Below are 23,924 nucleotides of genomic sequence, written 5' to 3'. Positions count from 1 at the left end.
GTATTCAAGTGCACTCCCTTCCAGTAACCTTCCCTGTGAATTCCAGCTGTCTCAGCAGCACCAAACTCTATTCTGTCTCCTCAGCTCACCAATATCACCACTGTTTGAGCTCCATTTTCCTGTACCATGAACACGAAAGTTCCCCCAGACAGAAAGACGGACATGGTAAACCTGGGGTTCACCTTGCATGCTTCCTTTCTCCCAAGTATCACAGTCTGCTTTGCCCATTATCCAATTCCTCAAAACAGCCCATATATTTTATCCAGTTTATAGTTTAGGACAGCAGGGTTAAGTCCAATACCAAATACCATGTCATGGCCAGACATGGAAGTCTATTCAGTTCAATTTTCTACTAAAAGTTTTAGTTTTGCTTTGTACATGTAAGCATTAATACAGTTGTTTATTTGCACATACCAAAACCTGAGAAATTTCATTTAAAGATAATTTAAAGACATTATCTTAAACATTCTTCAAGATGCACTTAGTTCTATCCAAGTGTTGTTAGACCACTAAAAACTATATTTTACACATGCTATATAAATGATGTGAGGTAGAGATTATTTATTCCCTATGGATAAATATTTTACCCCCAATTTAAGAAGAAGCATAACTTCTGAGCTTCGTTTCTTAATTTGCAAAGTGTGGGTAGTGTTATCTCATATACGAAACATAGGTACACACATGTAACCTTTATATAGAGTTTGCAGTGTAGCTGTCTTCTGATTAAAAACAAATTTTAAGGGGCGCCTGGGTGGCTCAGTTGTTAAGCGCCTGCCTTCGGCTCAGGTCATGATCCCAGGGTCCTGGGATTGAGCCCCGCATTGGGCTCCCTGCTCGGTGGGAAGCCTGCTTCTCCCTGTCCCACTTCCCCTGCTTGTGTTCCCTCTCTCGCTGTGTCTCTCTGTTAAAAAAATAAAAAGAAATTTTAAGGCTTTGAAACCAGATAATAATAGCTAATATTTATAATACCCTGACTATATGCCAGGAACTATCCTAAGCACTTTATGTATATTCATACAATCCTAATAAACTCCCACAAAATTGGCACTATTATTTTCCCCAATTTGCAAATAGGAAAATTGAGGCACAGAGTTTAAATGACTTTCTAAGGTTATATGAGTAATTTGTAGTGGAACCTAGATTCAAAACAGACTGGTCCACCATACTATATTCATTCAGATGAGTAGATTGTAACATCATTCTATTATGAAAATAAGGAGCCCTCCCCATCCCACCTCTCCTCAGATGTGGGCTCAATTATGGGCATTTCAGAATCTTAAAAATGAGAATTGCAAAAACAATTAGTGGATTTAGTTTAGAGTCCATCCTTCCTTTAATCTCAGTTCCAGGGAATAGTGGTCCACAAAAACCATTCTCTGTCCATTTTCCTGCAACTGACTGATTCTAATGAATGATATGCATTTTCATAGTGCTTGATACTTTTTAAATCTGCTTTCACATGGATTAATTTTCATGCACCCAAATGACTGGCCTACTAGGGATCTGGCTCAGATCAAATACTTACCATGTTTTCCAATGAATTATAAGTGGATTTTTTTTTTTTAAAAGTTAGATTCTGTCCAGAAATGAAATATATTCCAAGATCCCTGTGAGACTGTATCTTAGGCTTCCTTTCTTTCTACTCACTTGATCTATCAGGTTGTAAAGAGTTTTGCTTTCAATAGGCAATTCTATAGTAGAATACACTGCCAAGGAAGATATATGTGCTGGGGTGGTTTTTTATAATTGGATAAGTGACTTCAAAAAAAAATTGCTATATATAGGCAACTAGAGACCAAAATAAACCTTTATGTTTCCTTCCCACAGATAAGTAAGCTCCAAGTAGTCCAAGCATATTCTAAGCAGAATTATAACCAATATTGAAGCACATACTCAACATATAACTATGGCATATGATATTTTAGCTATTATGTTAGTGTATCTTATAAACAATAAAATCAAGTAATTATTTCAAGCATGCAGTGTTTGGATTTAGAAACGATTACGAGTACTGAAAAAACCCAATGGATTAAAATACAGTATTTTATTTTTTTCTCACCTAAAAAACAAGCAACCCAGAATTAAGATATACATAAACTTCTCAAATTTATCCCTAATAAAATTTGAATATTTATACAATTTCTACAGAAACATACAGTGTATCAAAATCTGCATAAATCAAATTTATAAAATGTGTAGAAATGCATAGTGATATTGTCAACTTACAAAGCAAGGATATGGGAATTATTTCCAAAGCAGCCTACAGTAGAAAATAGTCATATGGCAGCAGCTTCTGATGTTTTTCATGTTTGGTAAGGTTTCTGATTTCAATATATAGAATCATTTTCATAGAGTATCGACGAATTGCACAAAATACCCATTTAAAATTTACACGCACAGTTTATGTGCCACCTTTCTTAGGCCTATGCATAGTTAACAAGGTTATAATCTATTCAACAAGGAAAATGGAGCCTATTTGCAAAGACACAAGTAATTAAAGTACCAATTCTCTTAGTTTCCATTTATAGTTGATTTATTTTGCAGTTGTATAAGCATATATAAATGTATTTCTTTTTAAACATCCCTAGAGATGCATGAAAGTTAAAATGGTTGCTCACAGATCAGTAGCAAAATATAACTTGACAAGTCAAAATTACAAATAAAACTGTTCAGGATGTTTAACTCTGACTCTCCAAATTTAAGAGCTAAGCTTAGAAGAAACAAATTTGTAGGCTTTTCTTCTAAACAAATATAGATTTTTTTCTTTCCTTTTTTAAGCTTTAATTAAAAATAGTTCCCTCTGGCAGTAGTTTGTGAAATTCCTTTCTTGTAATGATATCATGATTACAGGATCAAAAATGCGTAATTTCCTTGCCATTCCCCACTTCATCAGTTTTTTTCCTCTCTCTCTCTTTTTTCTGCACTCAGTGTAGCATTTTAATCTTTTGGGTAACAAAAGACTATGACTTAGAAATTAAAATTTAACCACTTGCACTATTTGGTTTTCCTATAGTAGGTACTATCTTAATAAATGTTGAAATCCAAACAAGTCTTCTTTTCACTGGAAAAATACTAATAGAAATATGCTTCCTAAAAAAAAAAATTAAGAAACACTAGGGAACTAACACCTAACCTAACAGAAGTTTGTATCTGTTAATGAACTGTGTTTTTAAATCGCCTTTTTTTTTTTTTTTAATTTAAAAAAAATGTGCAGGGGATTTCATTTGGATGAAGACATACATGAAACATCCATTCACTCTTGGCTTCAGAGGTTCCACAGCTTAGGTTGTAACGCACAGGAGTTCTGTAAGGATTAATCTAACAAGGGCTTGGTAATTCTTACCTTGGTCAGAATGAACCCTGGATGTGTGTACAGTGGTATTTTGTTGTTTTTGTTAACCCCACACTTCAAGGTTTCAAAACCGAGAATTAATTTTCTGCAGTGATAGGTATAAAGGCAAAGTAAATCCCAGATGTCAGTGGACAATTTTTCTCTAGTTGGTAGACCCCCTTTGCTATCTTAGGAGTCAGTATCAACAGAGAGCGTTGGGCATGCCAGCGAGTCAGGGAGTTAATGCCATGCAATCTTCAATCCTATGAAATAGCCTTGGATGTTCTATACTGTCTTTTCTTTTTCAAGCCATACAACATTCAATTTCAGAACAAATGGTAGCACATAAAGTCATTTTTGAGTAGTGACAGTATTCCTCATACAGATGACAATTCCGTAACATCCTATAAATTTCATCAAAAGCTCTTGAAATATATACTGAGAAATGAAAGAGGCACTAAATGTGTTGAAATTCACCTTTCAAAAAAGCAGCATGACTGAAGGAAGGCCACCTTGGCTAAGAACCTGTGGCAGGGCTTCGTAAAGATGTAAAATTAAATAAAGACACAACAGGTTGATAATCACCAAATTATATATGAAAGTCTGGTTACTCCAACCTTGTTTTCAAGTGTGTTTAAAAAAATAATAATAATAAAATCAAACTGCCTTTCAGACCCCTGAGTGTAATCCCAAAGAAGACAAGGATGCTTTTAACTCTGTTCTAAATAAAACAGAGCTAAATGCACAAATTACCAACATCATCTTAAAACAAAAAAAGATGTAAACATCTACAAAGTTTAAGGTAAAAGCAGTTTTGTAAACAGTAACTGCAGATGATAATGTTATTGTAAAATCACAGTTTATCAACGTCCTTCAAACTGATCAGGAGGTTCTGGGTTTGGAGCTGTACAGAGTTAATAATAGTTGCAGCAGGTTTCAGGCGGTTTTCAGTCCTGTATAAATTTATGTCAGTAGGTAGGTTATTGGTTTCTTTCATTCTTTCTAAACGCTATGGATGTTGTTCATTTCCCACTTTTGAGTCATTTTACTGGAGTCACAATCGGAGATGAACACTTGATGGAGGACGTCTGAACGATCTAAGCACTTTCCTGAAGGAATGTGAGTAAATCTGTGCAGGCTCTGGAAAACAAAGGACAAAGGAATTTTAAATTTGTACTTCTTTTGGTATCACTGATATTCAAAGTCATTACCTGGCTTTCGCAAGAAGAGAATTCCAGCAGATAGGACAGGCTTAAACCAACCATACCTCAGACTTTGGACTTTTCCTGATTGTCAGTCTTCTAAGTCCTTTTATTAAGTCATAATGTACTGCCCCTACCTCAAATTCAATGGTTTAGAAACTTCATTTCACTGTCTTCCCCTCCAAATCTACTTCTTCCTTCACTTCCCATCCTGGCTTAACGGCAGTACCATCCTTCCAGGCCTCAGCACAGAGGCCTTTCATGCTACACCTTCCTTTATTCATTCAAATTGTAGCAGTCATTGAGGACGGATATTTGCAGTGTCTCTGATCTATATCCTTTCCCAGGCCCACCGCATATGCCTTAGTTTAGCCCTCGTCCTCTGTTGTAGATGTCTTCAATATAGCTCAGGGCGTCTCATACGGTAGTCCTCAGACTATCTAAGATTGGGTCTGTAAGGCCAAAACTATCTTTATAGTAATACGAAGACCCCATTTGCCTTTTTCATTGCGCGGACATTTATACTGATGGTGCAAAAGCAATGGCAGGTAAAAATGCTGGGGCCTTAGCATAAGTCAAGCAGTGACCTAAGTGTGCTAACGCCTCAGTGTTCGTGGCCATCCATCCACAGCTAAGAAGGAAAATGCTAGTTTTACTTAAAGGTGTCTGTGATGAAACAGTAAAAGTTATTAGTTTTATTAAATCCTGACCCTTGAGTATACTTTTTTAAAAAAGATTATTTATTTTAGAGAGAGAGAGAGAGAGAAAGAGAGGGAGAAACTGTACTGTGTGCAAGTGGGGGGAGGGGCAGAGGGAGTAAATCTCAAGCAGACTCCCGGCTGAGCACGGAGCCCAGTATGGGGCTCGGTCCCATGACCCATGAGATCATGACTGGAGCCGAAACCAAGAGCCAGACGCTTGACCGACTGAGCCACCCGGGCGCCCCTACCCTTGAGTATACTTTTAAAAATATTCTGAGAGGGCGCCTGGGTGGCTCAGTTGGTTAAGCGACTGCTTTCGGCTCAGGTCATGATCCTGGAGTCCCGGGATCGAGTCCCGTATCGGGCTCCCTGCTCAGCGGGGAGTCTGCTTCTCCCTCTGACCCTCCCCCCTCTCATGTGCTCTCTCTCTCTCATTCTCTCTGTCTCAAATAAATAAATAAAATCTTAAAAAAAAATAAAAATAAATAAATAAAAATATTCTGAGATGAAATATAAAGTGTGCATAAAGCACTTCCATATAGTGAAGTACAGTGGTTATCTGGAAGGAAAGCACATGTACATTTGTCCAACTAGCTGCTTTTTTCATGTAATGTCATTTTGACTTGAAAGGACAACTCTAGACAAACCATGGTTATTCAAACTTGGGACTGGGCAGACTTTTTCTAGAAAATGAAGTAAGCCTGTCACTTAAAAAAAACAGCTAATCTGACAGTATTTGTTGCCACTGATAGAATTTGACTTTTCAAGCAAAAATTAGAGTTGTGGAAAACTTATACCCACCACCATGAACTTGACAGCTTTACCATGAAAAATCAGTGGTTATATTTGTGATTTTTTGACACTGGTGTTTAGTGAAATGTGTCAACATTTGGATGATCTACAAAACTTAGTGAGCCAATATTTTCCAAATAAGCAATGCATGATGTTACAAAAGCAGACATGAGTAAAGGATCTTTTCAGAGTTTCAGACAGACCAATGGATTTTAATGTAACATAGGGCAAGATGTTCACTGATACGGTTTCAGATTCTACACTGCAAAAAACTTACAAGAAACGACCACTTACTTAGCTGTGGTGTAGCATCAAAGATACAATTATCTGAAGAGGCTATTAAATTAATCCTCTCTTTTCTAACCACATGTTTGAGGCAAGATTTTCCTCATATACTTCAACCAAAACAACATATCACATCAAATTGAATGCAGAAGCAGTATGAGAATCCAGCTGTCTTCTATTAAACCAGACATTTAAAGGGATTTGCAAAATCATAAAACAATGATAACGTAGTAGGGTTATCATTAACTTTTACATGAATTAATATATAAGTGCAAGTATAATACAATACAAATACATGCTTACAAAATTTCTCAGGTTTAATTTGCAATTCAGAAAATATTTTTAGCTATGACCTAGATAAATTAAATCTGTTGTGGGGTTCTCAGTAATTTTCAAGAGTGTAGAGAGAATCTAGAGACTGGAAGTCTGAGAACTGCAGACTGAGCTGACCTGCTTATCAGTCCATACTTCACAATGTTCCTGGAGTTACTTTCCTAGAAGTATCCACTGTTTCCTCTCACTGGGTTCCTCAAATAAAGTCGTTCACTCTCCAAAACTTACAAAATGAAGTTCAACGTTCTTTCATGTGGACTACAATTTAGGGATACCAAACTAAACATGAGTCCTAGAGTTTTCTACACACTTTCATTCCACGCCTTTGCTCACCCAGTTTTCTTGTTTATCTTCTACAAAAAACCGTTTTCTATCTCAAGATCTGGTACAAAGATACTTCCTCAGTGAAACTCATCCTATTAATCTCTCCTTTGTTAACCTATGGCATTTTACTTACTTTCATTTCTGCAGTTTTTTCTTTGCTGCCACTGGAGTATGATGTGCTTTGGCTTCTTTTTGAAGTCACCACATCATCGGGCCCCAAGAAATATTTAGTAATGTCTGACGCACAAATGTGTACTCAATGCTGTGGCCTTTAAAATATCTAAAATATGTACATTGCATTTTTTTTATCCATTAAACTACTTCTGGATGGCAGTTTCTGGTCTGCCACAGCCTTCTTTTACTATTTTATGAGTACTGTTCTCACTGACCCCCGTAACACTTACTGCTATTATTCATCTTTCTTTGTGGAAATAAATGCTCTGTTCTTCAGGGTTTATGTTAACCTTCTCCTTTCTAACTTGTTATAGGAAAAAAATCAGCAACTGACACATACCACTTCATAGTAATTATCTATGAACGATGATAACCGGGAATATTAAGCAGGTCATAATAACATCACTACCTAGCAAGTCAGGGCTTGCATGACAGACACGGTATGATCACGACCACTAGATGAGTAAATAAAGTTGAGGGTTGCCAGGTTCTTTCAGTTTGGGGCAGCTTTCCCAGCTTTGTTTCACAATAAATTGATTCGGTCAAGTCTAGACACTGAAAATTATACATAAATACATTAATATGTTGGAATCTTCAACTTGGCAAAGAACCTGGAATATTCACAGCTGAAAGAGAAAAACTGCTCCTGTGGTGTCCAGTGAATAACTAAACATGACCTTTAAAGCAGTATTTATCCAGTTCCCACAAAGAAGTTGGGAAGGCCCAGACTTCTAAAAGTGTTGTGTCTCTATCTCCACCTGCTGGACAACATGAAATATAAATGCAATATGACTGAAATTTTATATATATGTATGTATATAAACACACACACACATATATATATACGTATATCTACACATATATTTTAAGATTTATCCATCTAAGTTCCAGATGGTAGGTATTATTAAAATGAAATAGCAAATAATATTTCAGGAGATGAAATGCACAATACCTTGAAGTACTGCCATTCCTTAAATTCATTTAGATTACAGTGTGTAATCATAACTTTGGATCCATCAGGGCCCTTTGTCAAACACTGGTCGTACTGCATGAGTTGATTAGCTTCGTTGATTCGAAAAAGCTATTAAAAAAAAAAAAAGAAAATAACAAGGCACCTTCTCTGCTGATATACATTATTTAAAAAAAAACCAAAACTTAACTCATAATTAAACTCAATGACTATCTTATTTTTCTATAATTTTTCTGTATGTTCAGAATTCTATGTCCAAAGATAGAAACGATATTCGTTTTGATATTGGCGAAGACTCCTGCTAACACTTAAAGGATTATGTTCTTTAGCCTCTTACATATAGAATGGGTCATTAACACATATTTATTATGTACCGACAGTGTGAGCGGATGAAAACGTGGAAGCAGAGCCGATGATGTCTGACAATCTAAATTAGAGGCAAGAACAATACCCACATCAGGAAGTAAGAAAATATATTAGTGAAATATACCTTACTGGCAGCAACATCCTAGCTAATTTATTAGGGAAAAATGTGGAATGCTGAACAATATTTGCAAATAAAATTACTACAGAGCTAGGCTGACATGGTTATATACTCCCATAGGAATATATTCTAATCTCTTATAACAGAAATAAATTCTAGATTCGGATTGCTTGTGTGAAAACCGGATACTGCTATCATCCCCCTCATCTAAGTAAATGCTTAACTGTCAGGTTTTTTTACAGAATGTTTAACTTTACCCAAACAAACAAAATTATCAAATTAAAAAGCAAATGAAACCCCCTGATCAGTAAGACTAGCTGCTCCAATAAGTATGGGTATTTACCTGATTCCCTCCCATCCTGTGGCAGGGTCCCAGCTCAACAAAGCCTCCGTTTGTCTTCCCCATGCTATCAATGCAGTAGACAGTCTCAAGCCCTCTGATCTACAAAAATGAACAAAGAACCAAAGAGCAGGCAATAGTTTAGCTTTAGTGAGCTCTCGCAATAGGGGAAGAGCGTGTCATGCTAGATACTGCAGTTCACAGTGGAAGTCTGGGTACGTGTGATGCTAGGTTAAGACGAACTTGTCAGTCTTTGAGTAGCTCAGAGTATACCAGTTGTCTCTGAACTCATTTATGGTCTTGAAGTCCACACTGCAATGGGCTTACCCCAACTGAGGGCACTAGTCTGTAGATTTTGATAAAATACCGCAGAAGAAAAAAAAATAAAAAGATCTGAAATACAATTCCAGGTTCACGAGAATTCATGTGGATGAGAAGCAAACAGAGCAGTTTCCTAACCCCAGTGGTAGCAGACACTGGCCCTAGATGTCTAGACCAGATTAAATATGTAAGAAATGGCTGTGCGACAATTTTGGCAGCTGTCTCCAAGAGGCCCAGGGGTCAAAAGTTAGGGCAGGTGGGCCAGGCAGTGAGACGTTACTCTGACTATGAATAATGTGGGTGAGAAGCAAACACAGGGTTTCATCTTTGGAATGCATATTTTCCCTTTTCTGGAAATACTACGTATTTGTTAACTCAATTATGAATTACTATAGTATTTGGATAAAATCTTTATTGGTTCATTCGGTCAGCAAATATTGACTGAGCACCTATGATGGTAAGTGCTTTAGAAGACACGAGGAGAGAATCAAGTCATGGGCCAGGGCCCTCACGTCTGTAGCGAGACTGAGGGCTAAGCGTCCAGCAAGATAGAGGGATGGGCATGTGGAGAAAGGAGCCTCTTGCCCTGCTTGGAGAACACTGAAGACTGTCTGTCCCCAGGGAGACATGGGGTTTATAAGGGTGTACCCTGCAATGTGCAGGGAATGCTGAGAAGTGAGGTGTAATGTACAGGGGCCAGAGTGGGGATAGAGGTTAAAGTGAAGATATATTTAGGGATGAGCTTAGAAAGGGGGAACAGAAAATTCCACCTATTCATTCACTCATGACTTTATTTATTCATCAAATATTTGGTGAGTACTGTGTCGGGCATGTTGTAAGGTCTGTTACACCAGAGAACAAAATAGATAAAAGATCCCTGCCCCAGCGAGCTTACATTCTAGGGAGGGAAAAGACAGAATATAAGCAAAAAACGTATCATGTGTGGAAGTGGTAAGTGCCATGGAAAAAAGAAAAAGAAGAGCAAGTTCAAGGTGGGGGCTAAGAGGGTTCTGGGGACAGCAGGCAGACTCTCCCTGAGAAGGTAACATCGGAGCAGTCTTGAGGTATATACAATTGACCCTTGAACAACGCAGGGGTTCGGGGTGCCAACCCGCTGCACAGTCAAAAACCTGTATGTAACTTTTGATTTCCCCAAAACTTCACTACTAATAGCATACTATTGCCCGGAAGCCTTACCAACAACAAACATAGTCAATTAACACATACTTTGTATGTTATATGTACTCTATACTGTATTCTTACAATAAAGCAAGTGAGAGAAAAGAAAAATGTTAAGGAGATCATAAGGAAGAGGGGTGCCTGGGTGGCTCAGTCGGTCAAGTGTCTGCCTTGGGCTCAGGTCGTGATCCCGGGGTCCTGGGATCGAGCCCTACATCGGGCTCCCTGCTCAGCGGGGAGCCTGCTTCTCCCTCTGGCCCTCCCCCACCCCCGCCCCAGCTCATGTGTGTGCTCTCTCTCTCAAATAAAACCTTAAAAAAAAAAAAAAGAAAGAAAGAAAATCATAAGGAAGAGAAAATACATTTCCTATACTGGAAGAAAACGCGTGTCTAAGTGAACCTGTGCAGTTCGAACCCGTGTTGTTCAAGGGCCGGCTGTATACATGTCAGGCCCGGCGAAGAGGCTGACTTTGCTTTCGGGCAGAGGGAACAGCAGAAGCAGGAGCGTGCGGGTAAGGGGGGCGGTGGGGCCGGAGAACAACGGGGCCAGACTGTACAGTGGCCTCAAGGCCACCAGGAAGGGCTCTGCCTTCACTCCACCACCCGTTTCTTTCTTTCTTTTTTTTTTTTTTAAAGATTTATTTATTTATTTGAGAGAGCGAGAATGAGAGAGAGAGAGTACATGAGAGGGGGAAGGGTCAGAGGGAGAAGCAAGACTCCCTGCCGAGCAGGGAGCCCGATGCGGGACTCGAACCCGGGACTCCAGGATCATGACCTGAGCCAAAGGCAGTCGCTTAACCAACTGAGCCACCCAGGCGCCCTCCACCACCCGTTTCTAACAGAGGAGTTACGTGACCTGATTCACAGTTTGAAAAGATCACTCTGCTGCTTGAGAACAGGCTGCAGGGAGGCAAAGTTAGTCTCAGAGATGTAGTGGCTTAAAGCACAGGACGAAGGGCTCAGATCTGGGAACTGGATGTGAAGTGCGAGAGAAGAGGAAACAAAGGAGAAGCCAAGGTTTGTGGTCTGAGCAATCAGCAAAGACTGGCTGGGGAGGGGAGAGAGGGAGCTCGGTTTTGGATACGCTGAGTCTGAAGCATCTGTTAGACAATCCAGTGGAGATACCAAGTAGCACGTTGGAGGTACTTGTCTGGGCTCCAGGAGAGAGATTTGGGCTGGAGATAGAAATGTGAGCGCCGTTAGCATGTAGACGGCTGCAAAGTCAGGAGACTGACCGAGATCACCAGGAGGAGAAGGCACTATATTAATCCGGTGTTCTTGGGGCTTAAGAGTACCAAAATCTGGTCTGGACTTCCAGGAGCTCATGGTCGAGTTGGGAGTCACACATGGTTTGCTACACTAGAACACAGAGGTGAAATAAGGGTACGGACGGGCGGGGGGGAACGTATTAAACCAAGAGGTGAACGGCATAAGGGGCGGCTTCTTTTATTCCCAAACTCTAACTGTTGGAATCCCTCAGGGCTGGATCCCGTCTTTTATCTAGCTCTATTTTCTCCCTAGGTGAGTTCATTCCATTTCATAAAACAATATACCTGCCGCTGGCTGCAAATGTACATTCCTCTTTTCTAGGCTTCAATTTCACAGCTGCACCTGGCTGTCTAGTAGGCACCTCACACGACCAGAACGCTGATAAAGAACTTGCCATTCCCAACCCTTCCCCTTTATCCCCTCCACCAGCGTCCCCACCTCAGCTGCCACCTCAGCGGCTACTCAAAGGAAAACCAAAACTAGTCATCTTGGCCCACATCCTTCACATGCCCATCCATCAGCGACCTGCCTCCAGATGAATTATGTATCTCACATTGGTCTGCTTCTCTGCATTCCATTTTCGACTTCCTGGTCTCAGCTCCCATCGTTTCTCACCGGAACTACCCTACTAGGTTTCCTAACTGGCATCCCTGTTTCTACTCTAAACCCTCACAACAGGGTGATTAAAAAGCAAAGCATAAATCAATTTATGTTACCTCCTTAAAACCCTCCCATGGCTTCCTACACCCATAGGATAAAGGCCTCCCTCCTCACTAATCTCCTCTTTTCTGATTATCACAAAGGCAAAGCATTTCCTGACTCAGAGCCTCCATGCGCATCATTTTCTCTGCTTGGAACACTCTCCCTTGGCTCTCTGGTATATCATTCAGATCTCAGATTAAATGTCACCTCTTCAAAGAAGGCTTCCGTAATCTGTCCCTACATCCTCCTGAACATCACCTGTTTATCTCCTTTGTAGGCCTCACCACCATCTGCCATTACCTTCCTTGTCTTCTCTGTTGTTGTCTCTTTCCCCCACTAGCCCAAGGGGAGAAACCTTTCCCCTGATGAAAAGGACCTGCCTGTCTTGTTTCATGTCTAGAAGAGTGACTGGCACACAGCAGGCCCTTGACCAGTAGCTGTTGAATACGTGACTAAGCAAGAGTACCTAGGTTTGAAAGTTCACAGCACATTTAATACACTCACGAGGCAGCAGCATTGAGGCTCGTGGGTGCATAAAATCAGAAATGAGGTTACAGCAATGTCCACAATAGCCAAACTGGAAAGAGCCAAGATGTCCATCGACAGATGAATGGATAAAGAAGAGGTGGTATATATATATACAATGGAATATTATGCAGCCATCAAAAGGAATGAGATCTTGCCATTTGCAACAATGTGGATGGAACTGGAGGGTGTTATGCTGAGTGAAATAAGTCAATCAGAGAAAGACATGTATCATATGACCTCACTGATATGAGGAATCCTTAATCTCAGGAAACAAACTGAGGGTTGCTGCAGTGGGGGGTGGGGTGGGAGGGATGGGGTGGCTGGGTGACAGACACTGGGGAGGGTATGTGCTACGGTTGAGCGCTGTGAATTGTGCAAGACTGTTGAATCTCAGATCTGTACCTCTGAAACAAATAATGCAATATATGTTAAGAAAAAAAAAAAAAAGAAGAAGATAGCAGGAGGGGAAGAATGAAGGGGGGGAAATCGGAGGGGGAGACGAACCATGAGAGACGATGGGCTCTGAGAAACAAACTGAGGGTTCTAGAGGGGACGGGGGTGGGGGGGTTAGCCTGGTGATGGGTATTGAGGAGGGCACGTTCTGCATGGAGCACTGGGTGTTATGCAAAAACAATGAATCATGGAACACTACATCAAAAACTAATGATGTAATGAATGGTGATTAACATAACAATAAAAAATTTTTTAAAAAAGAAATGAGGTTACAAAGGCAAGTCTGGAAAAACAAATGACAACACCAATCAATGCCTTGGCCTGATTTACTTATTTTCAGTTACCATTAATTCATTCATTCATTTGACAAGCATTGTTTGAGGGCCTATTGTATATGGGGCTCTCTGCATTAGTCCATTGGGACACAATGGTGAACCAGGTCCTGAGCATGGAGACTGGCTGCTATGAGAACCCATGGAAAGATCAAGAACCCAGTCTTTCTGCTTGGGTGGGGGATGAATAAGACAGGCTTTTTAGAATTGGTGCTCTCTAAATTGAGAGCAATAGGATAAGTTGGAATTAGCCAGGAATAGGACTTGGAGGGAGGGGTAGGAGGAGCTGCAGGGAGTGGACATCATTCCAGGATGGAGAGCCGTAAGTCCAAAAGCTGAGAGCAGGGGACACAGTCGTCGGGTGGAGTTGGGGGGGGGGGGGGCGGCATCAGGAGAGGTGTTAACGGTCTGGTGGAAAGGTGGGGGAGGTTACCATACAGTTTTTAGAGAAACTTTGCCCCAAGAATTCTTCTCTTTCACTCACACATTTCCATCTCTCTCTGCCTTCTCCCAAACTCAGTCCCCAAACACACACATTTGAGATCTGAATACTGGCCAGTACTTACTTCTCCCCATTCGACATTTTTGGGCGGCAAAGGGTAGTGTGAAGTTATGTCATAAGCTATTTCTTCCATGAACCATTTGAAACTTTTGCAGTTGTGATCTTCTCGAAATTTTTTCAGCTCAGATATATCTCCATATGGTAATGCCTTTGATTCAGGACGACTAGCATAGAAGTAGTCTTTGTATTCATCCCACCAAACCTCTACAACTCTAACATAGTTCTGTGAAAAAGAAGATACTGTTAGAAAAAGAAAAATATCTGCAATGCTGTAAATAGCCCATCTTAGACACATGAAATATGACCAACATATAACAAACTCATTTTGATAGGACCTGATATTTAATTAAACAAATGCAAGTGAGCTAATGACTCGAATATGTCAATTGCTAAGGATAAAATATCATGCATGTTCAACTAAGAAGTGAGGGACACAGAATCTGACATCACCGAGCTGTAAAGATCGTATATTCTAAGATCGTATGTTCTATCCACTGTCTAGAGGAAGAAGGTGAAGTTCAGAAAGGGTTTAGGAGAGGCTGGCTGGACATGGATGCTCCTTTACCCAGAATAATCTCTTTCTATTAGAACCACGCTATGAGCATGTGTAGGGAAAAGGCCCATTTCAGAAACCATCACAAAAAACAATAGCTCTGTTTGCAAGTTTTTGGGCCATGTTACGACTATAATAGAACCATTTTGCTATCACCCAGAATTAACCGGATATTTTCCCCAGGTGATGCATTTTAAGAAAAAGCAATTAAGGAACAATGAAATAAGCTGATATTGTGATAACTGACAAAGACCTATCTTCTAAGGTTTAATGGAATGAATGCATGCAGATATGAATATTATGACAGATTGAGTACATAATCTAGTCCCTTGTTCTTCTACATTGTTCATCAGCAAATTTTCTCTACAAAAGGCCAGAGAGTAAGGATCTTTGGCACAGTGGGCCACATGGTCTCTGTAGCAACTACTCAACTCTGCAGTTTTCATGAGAAGGTAGCTTACACAACACGCAGACAGATGGGTGTGCTCTTGCCCGCTATCACTTTATTTACTAAAATGGGCTGGATTTGGTCTAAAGGCCATCGTTGCTGAACCCTGTTTCACATCAGGAGTAGAAAACACCTCGTGCAGCAGAAACTAATGATGTACTCCATGTTGGCTAATTGAATTTAAATTAAAAAAAGAAAACACCTTGCATTCAGGCCAAGCTTCTCCCAGGCTATGACTATCAAAGGGTGAACACAGGCATGCTGTGCAAAAGCCCCTGGGTTCCAAAAAAGTTGTATGTGGTAGGATCGCACAAGAACACATAATATTATTGCTAAATAGTCTTAACTTTTGCAAAGTCATCCAGAATTAGACACAGCCCATGTCTTCTAGATACTAATGAACGTGATGAATTCAGTGCAGACACATACGGTTACAGCAACACGAAGAAGGAGCATTTCATTGTTTGGGAAGGAGAAGGCCAGAGGGGCAGCATGGAGGGGCCCAGGACAGCTCAGTCTTGAAGGAGTGGTTCATTATGTGGAATGGTATTCAGGGTAAAGAGAAACCCAAAAGAAGTGTGACATATCATGGTGCATTTGGAGTCCTGCAAGTAGTTTCCCACAACATAGCTTGTCGTGTTTTGTGAATATGAAAAAGCATTTAGTCTCTGGTATATACTAAGCACTCAAAAAGTGTTAGCTATTATTCTTCTTCTTTTTTAAGGACTTTGAATTTTATCCTTTAGCTGAGAGCCATCAAAAGGCTTTAAGCAGGTACAGACATCCGATTTAATTTTCAGGGGAATAACACTGGTGGTGAGTGGAAGATGGACTGAAAGGGGTTGCAGCTGATGACAGAGAGCCAAGTAGGAGGCTATTTAATATCCATGGGAGAGATTCGAGCACCTGTGCGAAGCACAGAAAGGAATGGATTTCAGAGATATGTATGAGGTAGAATCTTCAGGGCTCGGTAAGGTGGGAGGGAAGGGAGGAAGACTACCCTAACATCCCCCCCTAAGTTTCATTCACGGGCAAACAGAGAGTGCAGGAAAAGGAATTGCTTTTGGGAAGAAGTTAAAAGCTCAGCTTTGACTACACTGAGTTTGAAATGCCTGAGGGTCATCTAAGAAGATAATTCTAGGGGACAACTGCCTATCAAAGTCGGAAGCTCCAAGAAGACAGACAAGCTGGATAAATAGACGTAAGCCATTGGAACGCTGTGGTTGGAGTGGATGATGGAGGGGGAAAAAAGTGCCTGGCCCACTCTAGGCACTCACGAATATTACATCTATTGGGTTATTTTTACGATATGTACAGTTAATTTTTAGAGTGGATAAAGATTTCCCTCTCATCTCTTTTCCTTTCCCTTGTAGCACAGGCCTTCATGAATCAATGTGACTTTCCATTAATTCTTCATGTTTATGGGTCCAACTCCAAGGGCAGGTTCTTTTCCTGCAATGCCAGTCTGGCCTGGTATTAATTTGGTGCTCTTTATTTTATCGCGGATATTTTAATCTCATCTCCTCTTGTAGCTGGGGCTCCATTTGGCCATTTCTATGATAATTTGGCTAGTTAGAAAGCTGTGTTCATTCCTAAGACCTTTCCATCTCTGCTTCTATTATCTATTTCCCTTTAAGGAACTGTTCCAAGTTGCATCTGCAGCCAATAATAAACTTCCTTCTGCTTTTGACTTGGTTTAAGGGCTCCAGAAAATGAATGGAATCAGACTCCTATGCTCTTAGAATTTATGAAAGCAGCCCAACTAAAGAAACTTCGAAGTTGCTCAGTCAAGAATAGAGCACTTAATCTTCCTAGCAGTGGGACATTTGGCCTCTGTGTGAAGCTTTTTTGCTTTGTCCCTGGTTTGAGGGACAAAAGATACTAATCTTTTGCAAGCATTGTTCAAAAATTTGATTTTGTTTACTGCACAAGCTCCTAATGATTAATTTTTTTAGACCAAACAAAAATAATATTTTACTCATGTGAAAATAGTAGAAGCTGGTATTTTCCTTTCAACTACTTTCCTACAGAGTGGCAGGTTTTTTTTTTTTTTTTTAGTTTCTCTGAGATGTCTTCTCATGGAGAACATTCAATGTAGAAATCTTAATCAGAATGGGATATAATGAATAATCTTAAAAAATAATAAGATCCCTGATAAACACAGATGCAAAAATCCTCAACAAAATATCAGCAAGCTGAATTCAACAATACACTGAAAGGATTATACACCATGATCAAGTGGGATTTATTCCAGGGATGCAAGGATGGTTCAATGTGCACAAATCAGTCAACATGATACACCACATTAATAAAAAGGATAAAAATCATATAATTTTCTCAATGGATGCAGAAAAAGCATTTGATAAAATTCAATATGCATTTATGATAAAAATTCTCAACAAAGTGAGTATAGAGGAAACATACTTCAACACAACGGAAGCCATATATGACAAGCTCACAAGCTAACATCATACTCAATGATGAAAAGCCAAAAGATTTCCATCTAAGATCTGGGACAAGGATGCCCACTCTTGCCACTTTTATTCAACTTAGTGTTGGAAGTCCTAGCCATGGCAATTAGACAAAAAAAGAAATAAAAAGCATCCAAACTGGGAAAGAAGAAGTTAAACTGTCACTATTTGCAGATGACATGACACTTTACATAGAAAACCCTAAAGATGCTACCAAAAAGCTGTTAGAACTAATAAATGAATTCAGTAAAGCTGCAGGATACAAAATTAATATACATAAGTCTGTTGCATTTCTATACACTAATAGTGAACTATCAGAAAAAGAAATTAAGAAAATAATCCATTTATAACTGCAACAAAAAAAATCTAGAAATAAATTTAACTAAGGAGGTGAAAGACCCATACTCCAAAAACTGTAAGATGCTGATGAAAGATATTAAAGATGACCCACAAAAAAATGGAAAGATACACAACACTATGGATCGGAAGAATCAGTATTATTAAAATGTCCATACTACCCAAAGCAATTTACAGATTCAGTGCAATCTCTGTCAAAATACCAGTAGTATTTTTCATAGAATGGGAACAAATAATCCTACAATTTGTGTGGAACCATTAAGACCCTGAATAGCCAAAGCAATCTTGAGAAAGAAGAACAAACCTGGAGGTGTCATGCTCCCTGATTTCAAACTATACTACAAAGTTATAGGAATCAAAACAGTATGGTACTGGCACAAAAACAGATTCGTACCTCAATGGAACAGAAATAAACCCATACCTATATGGTCAATTAATCTTTGACAAATGAGGCGAAGGGGAAAAGACAGTTTCTTTAATAAATGTTAGGAAAACTGTACAACTACTTGCAAAAGAATGAAACTGGATGGCTTTCTTATACCATATACAAAATAAACTCAAAATGGACTAAAGACTTAAATATAAGACCTGAGACCATAAAACTCCTAGGAAAACATTGGAAGCAAGCTCTTGGACAACATTTTTTTTGGATCTATCTCCTCAGGCAAGTGCAACAAAAGAAAAATAAACAAATGGGACTACATCAAACTAAAAAGCTTTTGTATGGTGAAGGAAACCGTCAAAAAAATGAAAAGGCATCCTATTGAATGGGGGGATATTTGCAAATGATCCAACCAAACAGGGGTTAATATCCAAAATATATAAAGAACTCACATGAGTCAATACCAAAAAGCAAACAATCCAATTAAAATATGGGCAGATGACCTGAACAGACATTTCTCCAAAAAAGACAGACAGGTGGCCAACAGACACATGAAAAGCTACTTAACCTCACTCATCATCAGGGAAACACAAACCAAAACCACAATGAGATATCACCTCACACCTGTCAGAATGGCTACCATCGAAAAGACCAGAAATAACAAGTGTTGGTGAAGATATGAAGAAAAGGGAACCCTTGTGTGCTGTTTTTGAAAATGCAAATTGGTGCAGCCACTATGGAAAACAGTATGGAGATTCCTCAAAAAATTAAAAACAGAACTACCATACAACCTAGCAATTCTACTTCTGAGTATTAATCCCAAGAGTACAAAAACACTAATTCAAAGAGATATACATGCCCCTACGTTCATTGCAGCATTATTTATAATACAGTTTATAATTACAATAGCCAAGATATGGAAGCAACCTAAGTGTCCATGGATAATACTGATAGATAAGAAGATGTGGGGTATACAGATACATACACACTCACACACACATATACACACAATGGAATATTACTCAGCCATAAAAAAGAATGAAATCTTGCCATTTGTTAGAACATGGATGGACCCAAATGGACAACATAGCTGGTATTTTAGTAAGTGAAATCAGTAAGGCAGAGAAAGACAAATACCATATGATGTCATTTCCATGTGGAATCTAAAAGACCAAACAAACAAAGCAGAAACAGATTCATAGACGCAGAGGACAAACAGACGGTTGCCGGAGGGGAGAGGGGAGAGCAGATGGGTGACACAGGGGGAGGGGAGCAATGCACAGCACAGGGAACAGAGTTAATAATATTGTAACAACTTTCACGGTGACAGATGGTAGCCAGATTTATTGTGGTGATCACTTCACAACGTATATACGTGTTGAATACCTGCGTACACCTGTATTGTATGTCAACTCTACTTCAAAGAAAAACAAAACAAAGCAAAAATGATAAGGGGTTTCATGAATAAGTCCAGCTTAAGTTAAAAGGGAGAACGAGTGCTGACTGCTTAAAAACTTTATCTCATTCAGTGAGCGGCCACTGAAGTGACTACCACGGTGTGTGGTGTTATCAGTGGGGCGCGTGTGGTCCAGAGCTCCCTAGGCTTCGCTCCTTGTATCCAAAGACTCACCTTCAGAGTTGGAGAAGACCCGACATAAATGGGCGGAGGATTCCCTTGCCAGCCCTCGAGACGGTAGATGTGACCAACACGAGAGCAGGGGACAAACAGTAATTTGCCACCACACTGCCATATCTATCAAGGAAAAACACACGTGGAAGTTGTTTCAAATATCAAAATAAATCATACTTGAAAATCTCTCTTATAAATGTAAATATAAAACCTAAATTAGATAACAGTGTCCATGGGGAATTCATAAATGAAACGAATCCTAAAAGAATGTTTTTCAAACTCATATAATAACAAACAAGGCCATAAGAGTGCAGTAATGTTCTGCGACTCAGGGCCCCTTGTGTACCTGTAGCATGGAACACCCTTTGCCCAGTGTAACCTTGCAAAGTCACTCAGATTCTTCATTCCTGATAGCATTCACCGTTTCCACGGCTAATGGATTTCCCACCTGGCTGATTATTATAATAACCTCCAAACTGGCTTCTTCACCTCCAGCTTCTCTCAACTCAATGCTATCCCTATGTATAGTAAGATTATTTTAGCTGAAGGGCAACTTTGGGTCATGTTATTCCCTTGCTTAGTATCTTCAATAGGTTACCCCTGCTTATTAAATTCAGTAGAAATCTCTTGGCTCAGCATTAGAGGCCCTCCTCCATACAATCCTAACGTACCTGTCCACTTCCTCTTCTTGGACGTCTTTCTTACTCAGGCTGTCAGATTCTGCTAGACTGGGCTCCTCACTGTTTCCTGAACGCATTCTTCATGTTCCCACCTTTGTACCTTTCCCCAGTCTATTTGCTCTGAGGTCTCCTTCCCCTTCCTTTATCTCTGCTTATCGATATCATGCCCACCTTTCTAGTTTGCCTCAAATTCTCCCTCCAGTATGATGCTGTTTCTTAATCACACCAATTGAATGCCATCTACCTTCTTATTGTATTACGAATTTAATTCTAATCTCTTCTTATGAACTCTAAGTTCCTTGAGAGCAGGGACTGAGTTATTCTTCTTCTGTCTTTGGACATTTAAGACAAGAGGCAATAAGTATCTGTTTAACTCAAACTGTGATATAGTTCTCTTTCTTTCTTGGGGGCAGTGGGAGGAAGGGGTTGGAGCATAGATGGTATTATTGTCCAAGGACTGCCTCAACAACAGGGGCTGCTGATGGAAGGCAGCTGCAATGTCAGTCTGAGGATGCACAGTCATGGCTGGGATCTGCTTCTGTCCTGAATCATCATGTCCTATAGTGATAAAGGGTAACTGTGTCAGTGGATGGTCAAATGTGGCCCCCATACAGGCAGATTCCCTAAAGGGCTTTGGTAACAAAAGGCTCCAATGTATAGAAAGCCTGGAGGGTAAGGCAGGGAGTGGGAAGAGGAGGTATTTTCATTTTTAAAAAAGATTTATTTATTTATTTTAGAGAAAGAGAGAGAGAGAATGTGTATGTGTATACGTGTATGTGTGCGAGCAGGGATGGGGCAGAGGGAGTGGGGGAGAGAGAGAATCCTCAAGCAGACTCCCCACTGAGCGCAGATCCTGATGCGGGGCTCGATCCCAGGACTCCGAGATCGTGACCTGAGCCGAAACCAAGGGTTGGACACTTGACTGACCGAGCCACCCAGGCGCCCTAGTATTTTCATTTTTGAAGTTTGCAGCCTTCAATGTTGAGATGAGCCATGTAAATATGTAAGAAGTCCGGAGTTTGCATTTTGCCCTATTTTTCCCCAAAGGCATGCATTTTTGTTAGTCATCCTCTATAATTTAGAGAAATGCATTAAACAGTTTTTTCCCTAAAGAAACCAGCCTTATCTGAAGGTCACAAAAGTCGGTAACTACTCAGAGAATTGCACTCGTTTAAATGAAATGTTACCTTGTATGAGATCTCAAAGTTTTCACCACCCCAAATCTGGAGACCTGGATCATACAGACCCAGTTCAAAGAAGAACTCTCGTTCAATGGCAAATAATCCGCCAGCCATGGCAGGGGACCTAAGCGAAGAAACACTGCAATAACTATTAAAGATAAACCCCCAGTACCCCTTCACCAACAGACAACAGCCCTTTTGGAACACGGTTTAAATAATGCACAGAAGAGACAAAACCGATGGCCAAACATTAAGAAATTACAAAGCCTTCACAAAACAATCTGTTTATAATTTAATGAATTTACTCTGATTTCTATCTGAAATCCAATTTACAGTTCATTACAAATTAGAGCATTGCATCATTTTGCCATGAGAGGGCGCCTTAGCTCCTCTGTTGGTTTGAAAATTAAGCCCTGAGAGTTAGTTAAGATAGAATTTTCTCTTTCACTCCTAAAAATACTGAGCCATACAGCCATGACCTGCTCACTGCTCCTACAAGGATTTATGAGTCATTCTAGGATGAGCGCAACCATAGACCATGGAGTAGTCTGCCATTTTTTAATTTTATAGCTCAGGGGCATGCCAAATAAAGGTGTAAATCATGGCAGAACAGTCACAGTTCATTCAGAGTTTGCAAATGTAGCACAGAAACGACACAGGAGAATGAGACATTAGCTATTTACTGTGTCAGGAGGTAGGAATGCCAGGGGCTTCCTGAATGGAATCTTGAATTGGGTCCTTTTGGGGGATAGACCACTCACATCTCTAGAGGAAATGATAAGGGGAATCATTTTCATCCTGTTCCCCACTCCTCCCCACAATTAATGATTAATGCATCATGATTCCTAAGCAGCCTCCTCCACCTGAGTACCTTCTTCATCATCACACCTAATATTCAACCTGTCACTAATTCCTATCGATTCCACCTTGAAAACCTATCTGGAACCTGTCCCTGCTGCTTAGACCGAGCTCCTAGACCAAGCTCCCGTCACTTGCACTGCTATGGCAACACCCTGACCTTGTCTCTTCCTCTGCTCTGCCCCCATGCACACCTGATCCCACGGCAGGCAGAGCAGACTCCACGTGGGCCCCGGAGGCGTGCGCCTCTCCCGGCTCTCCACGCTCAGCGGGCTTCCTCCAGCCCAGGTCGCCGCTGCTCGCTCACGCCTCCAGCACGACAAACGCCCTTCTCGCTCAGGCTGTTCGCTCTCCCGAAATGTTCTTCCTCCCTGTCCACAGGGCTGACTCCTGGCCTTTCAGGCCTCAGTCTGAAGGACACTTGAAAGGTCAGGGAGGCCGTTCGGGCTCCTCGCGGCCGGATTAGCTTCTCCCTCCCCTAAGCTCCCTGTACCCTGTGGTTTGTCTTCGTACCACTTTTGGCCGTTGCTATTCCAGAGTGATTTGTGTAGCGATCTGTTTAATTTCTGTCTCACCCATTATATTCTAAGTGCCATGAGAGAACCCATCTTTGAAAAATTTATCCCAACGCCTGGCACATTGTAAGCACTCATTAAATATTTGTTGAGTGGATAAATAATAAATCAAGTAATACTTTCAATATTAAAGGAAATCACATCAAGCGGAAGTCATTCTCTTATGCCTCTTCTTCTTAAGGTATGCTGCCTGACTTGGTAAGCAGAACTACTGCATTCTTGGTTATTTTCATGGCACATTTATTTCACTGTCATTTACAGTTACTCTGTTGTAACCATGCCTTTTTGATCTTTAAATGTATTCCCGCTTATCTCAGTATATATTTAAAAATGCATCTTACATGAAAACCGGTGAGTTATTTAAAGGGAAACCCCCCATGAATTTTTCTAGCCCACTTAAAAAAATTTCCTTTACTAGCCAAGCCCATGGAATTGGCAGAAATATAAATATAATCATTACTCTTTATTTTGTACATCCAGGAGTACTCATTAAATCAAGTAGGTAAGT

At 40.2% G+C, this 23,924-nt stretch overlaps 1 protein-coding gene across 3 annotated transcripts in view; it reads right to left on the bottom strand.

Moving 5' to 3' along the window:
* Window positions 1–3,612: 3,612 nt before the first annotated feature.
* GALNT7 (polypeptide N-acetylgalactosaminyltransferase 7) overlaps window positions 3,613–23,924 on the bottom strand; it is a 142,373-nt gene continuing 122,061 nt past the window's right edge. For all 3 annotated transcript variants that reach the window (XM_045879558.3, XM_054508686.2, XM_064585304.1), the window contains 6 exons: window positions 21,990–22,107; window positions 20,123–20,245; window positions 14,286–14,504; window positions 8,940–9,038; window positions 8,095–8,223; window positions 3,613–4,471 (listed from right to left, as the gene is read on the bottom strand). In XM_045879558.3, coding sequence (XP_045735514.3) covers window positions 4,334–4,471; window positions 8,095–8,223; window positions 8,940–9,038; window positions 14,286–14,504; window positions 20,123–20,245; window positions 21,990–22,107 — 826 coding nt within the window. In that variant the 3' untranslated portion in view covers window positions 3,613–4,333. The remainder of the gene's footprint in view (window positions 4,472–8,094; window positions 8,224–8,939; window positions 9,039–14,285; window positions 14,505–20,122; window positions 20,246–21,989; window positions 22,108–23,924) is intronic.

Source organism: Mirounga angustirostris, unplaced genomic scaffold (assembly GCF_029215605.1).
Source record: "Mirounga angustirostris isolate CCGP_5_RB_7025 unplaced genomic scaffold, mMirAng1.0.hap1 SCAF_2, whole genome shotgun sequence".
NCBI classification, from domain to species: domain Eukaryota; kingdom Metazoa; phylum Chordata; class Mammalia; order Carnivora; family Phocidae; genus Mirounga; species Mirounga angustirostris.
This window is presented reverse-complemented; position numbering and strand designations above follow the sequence as displayed.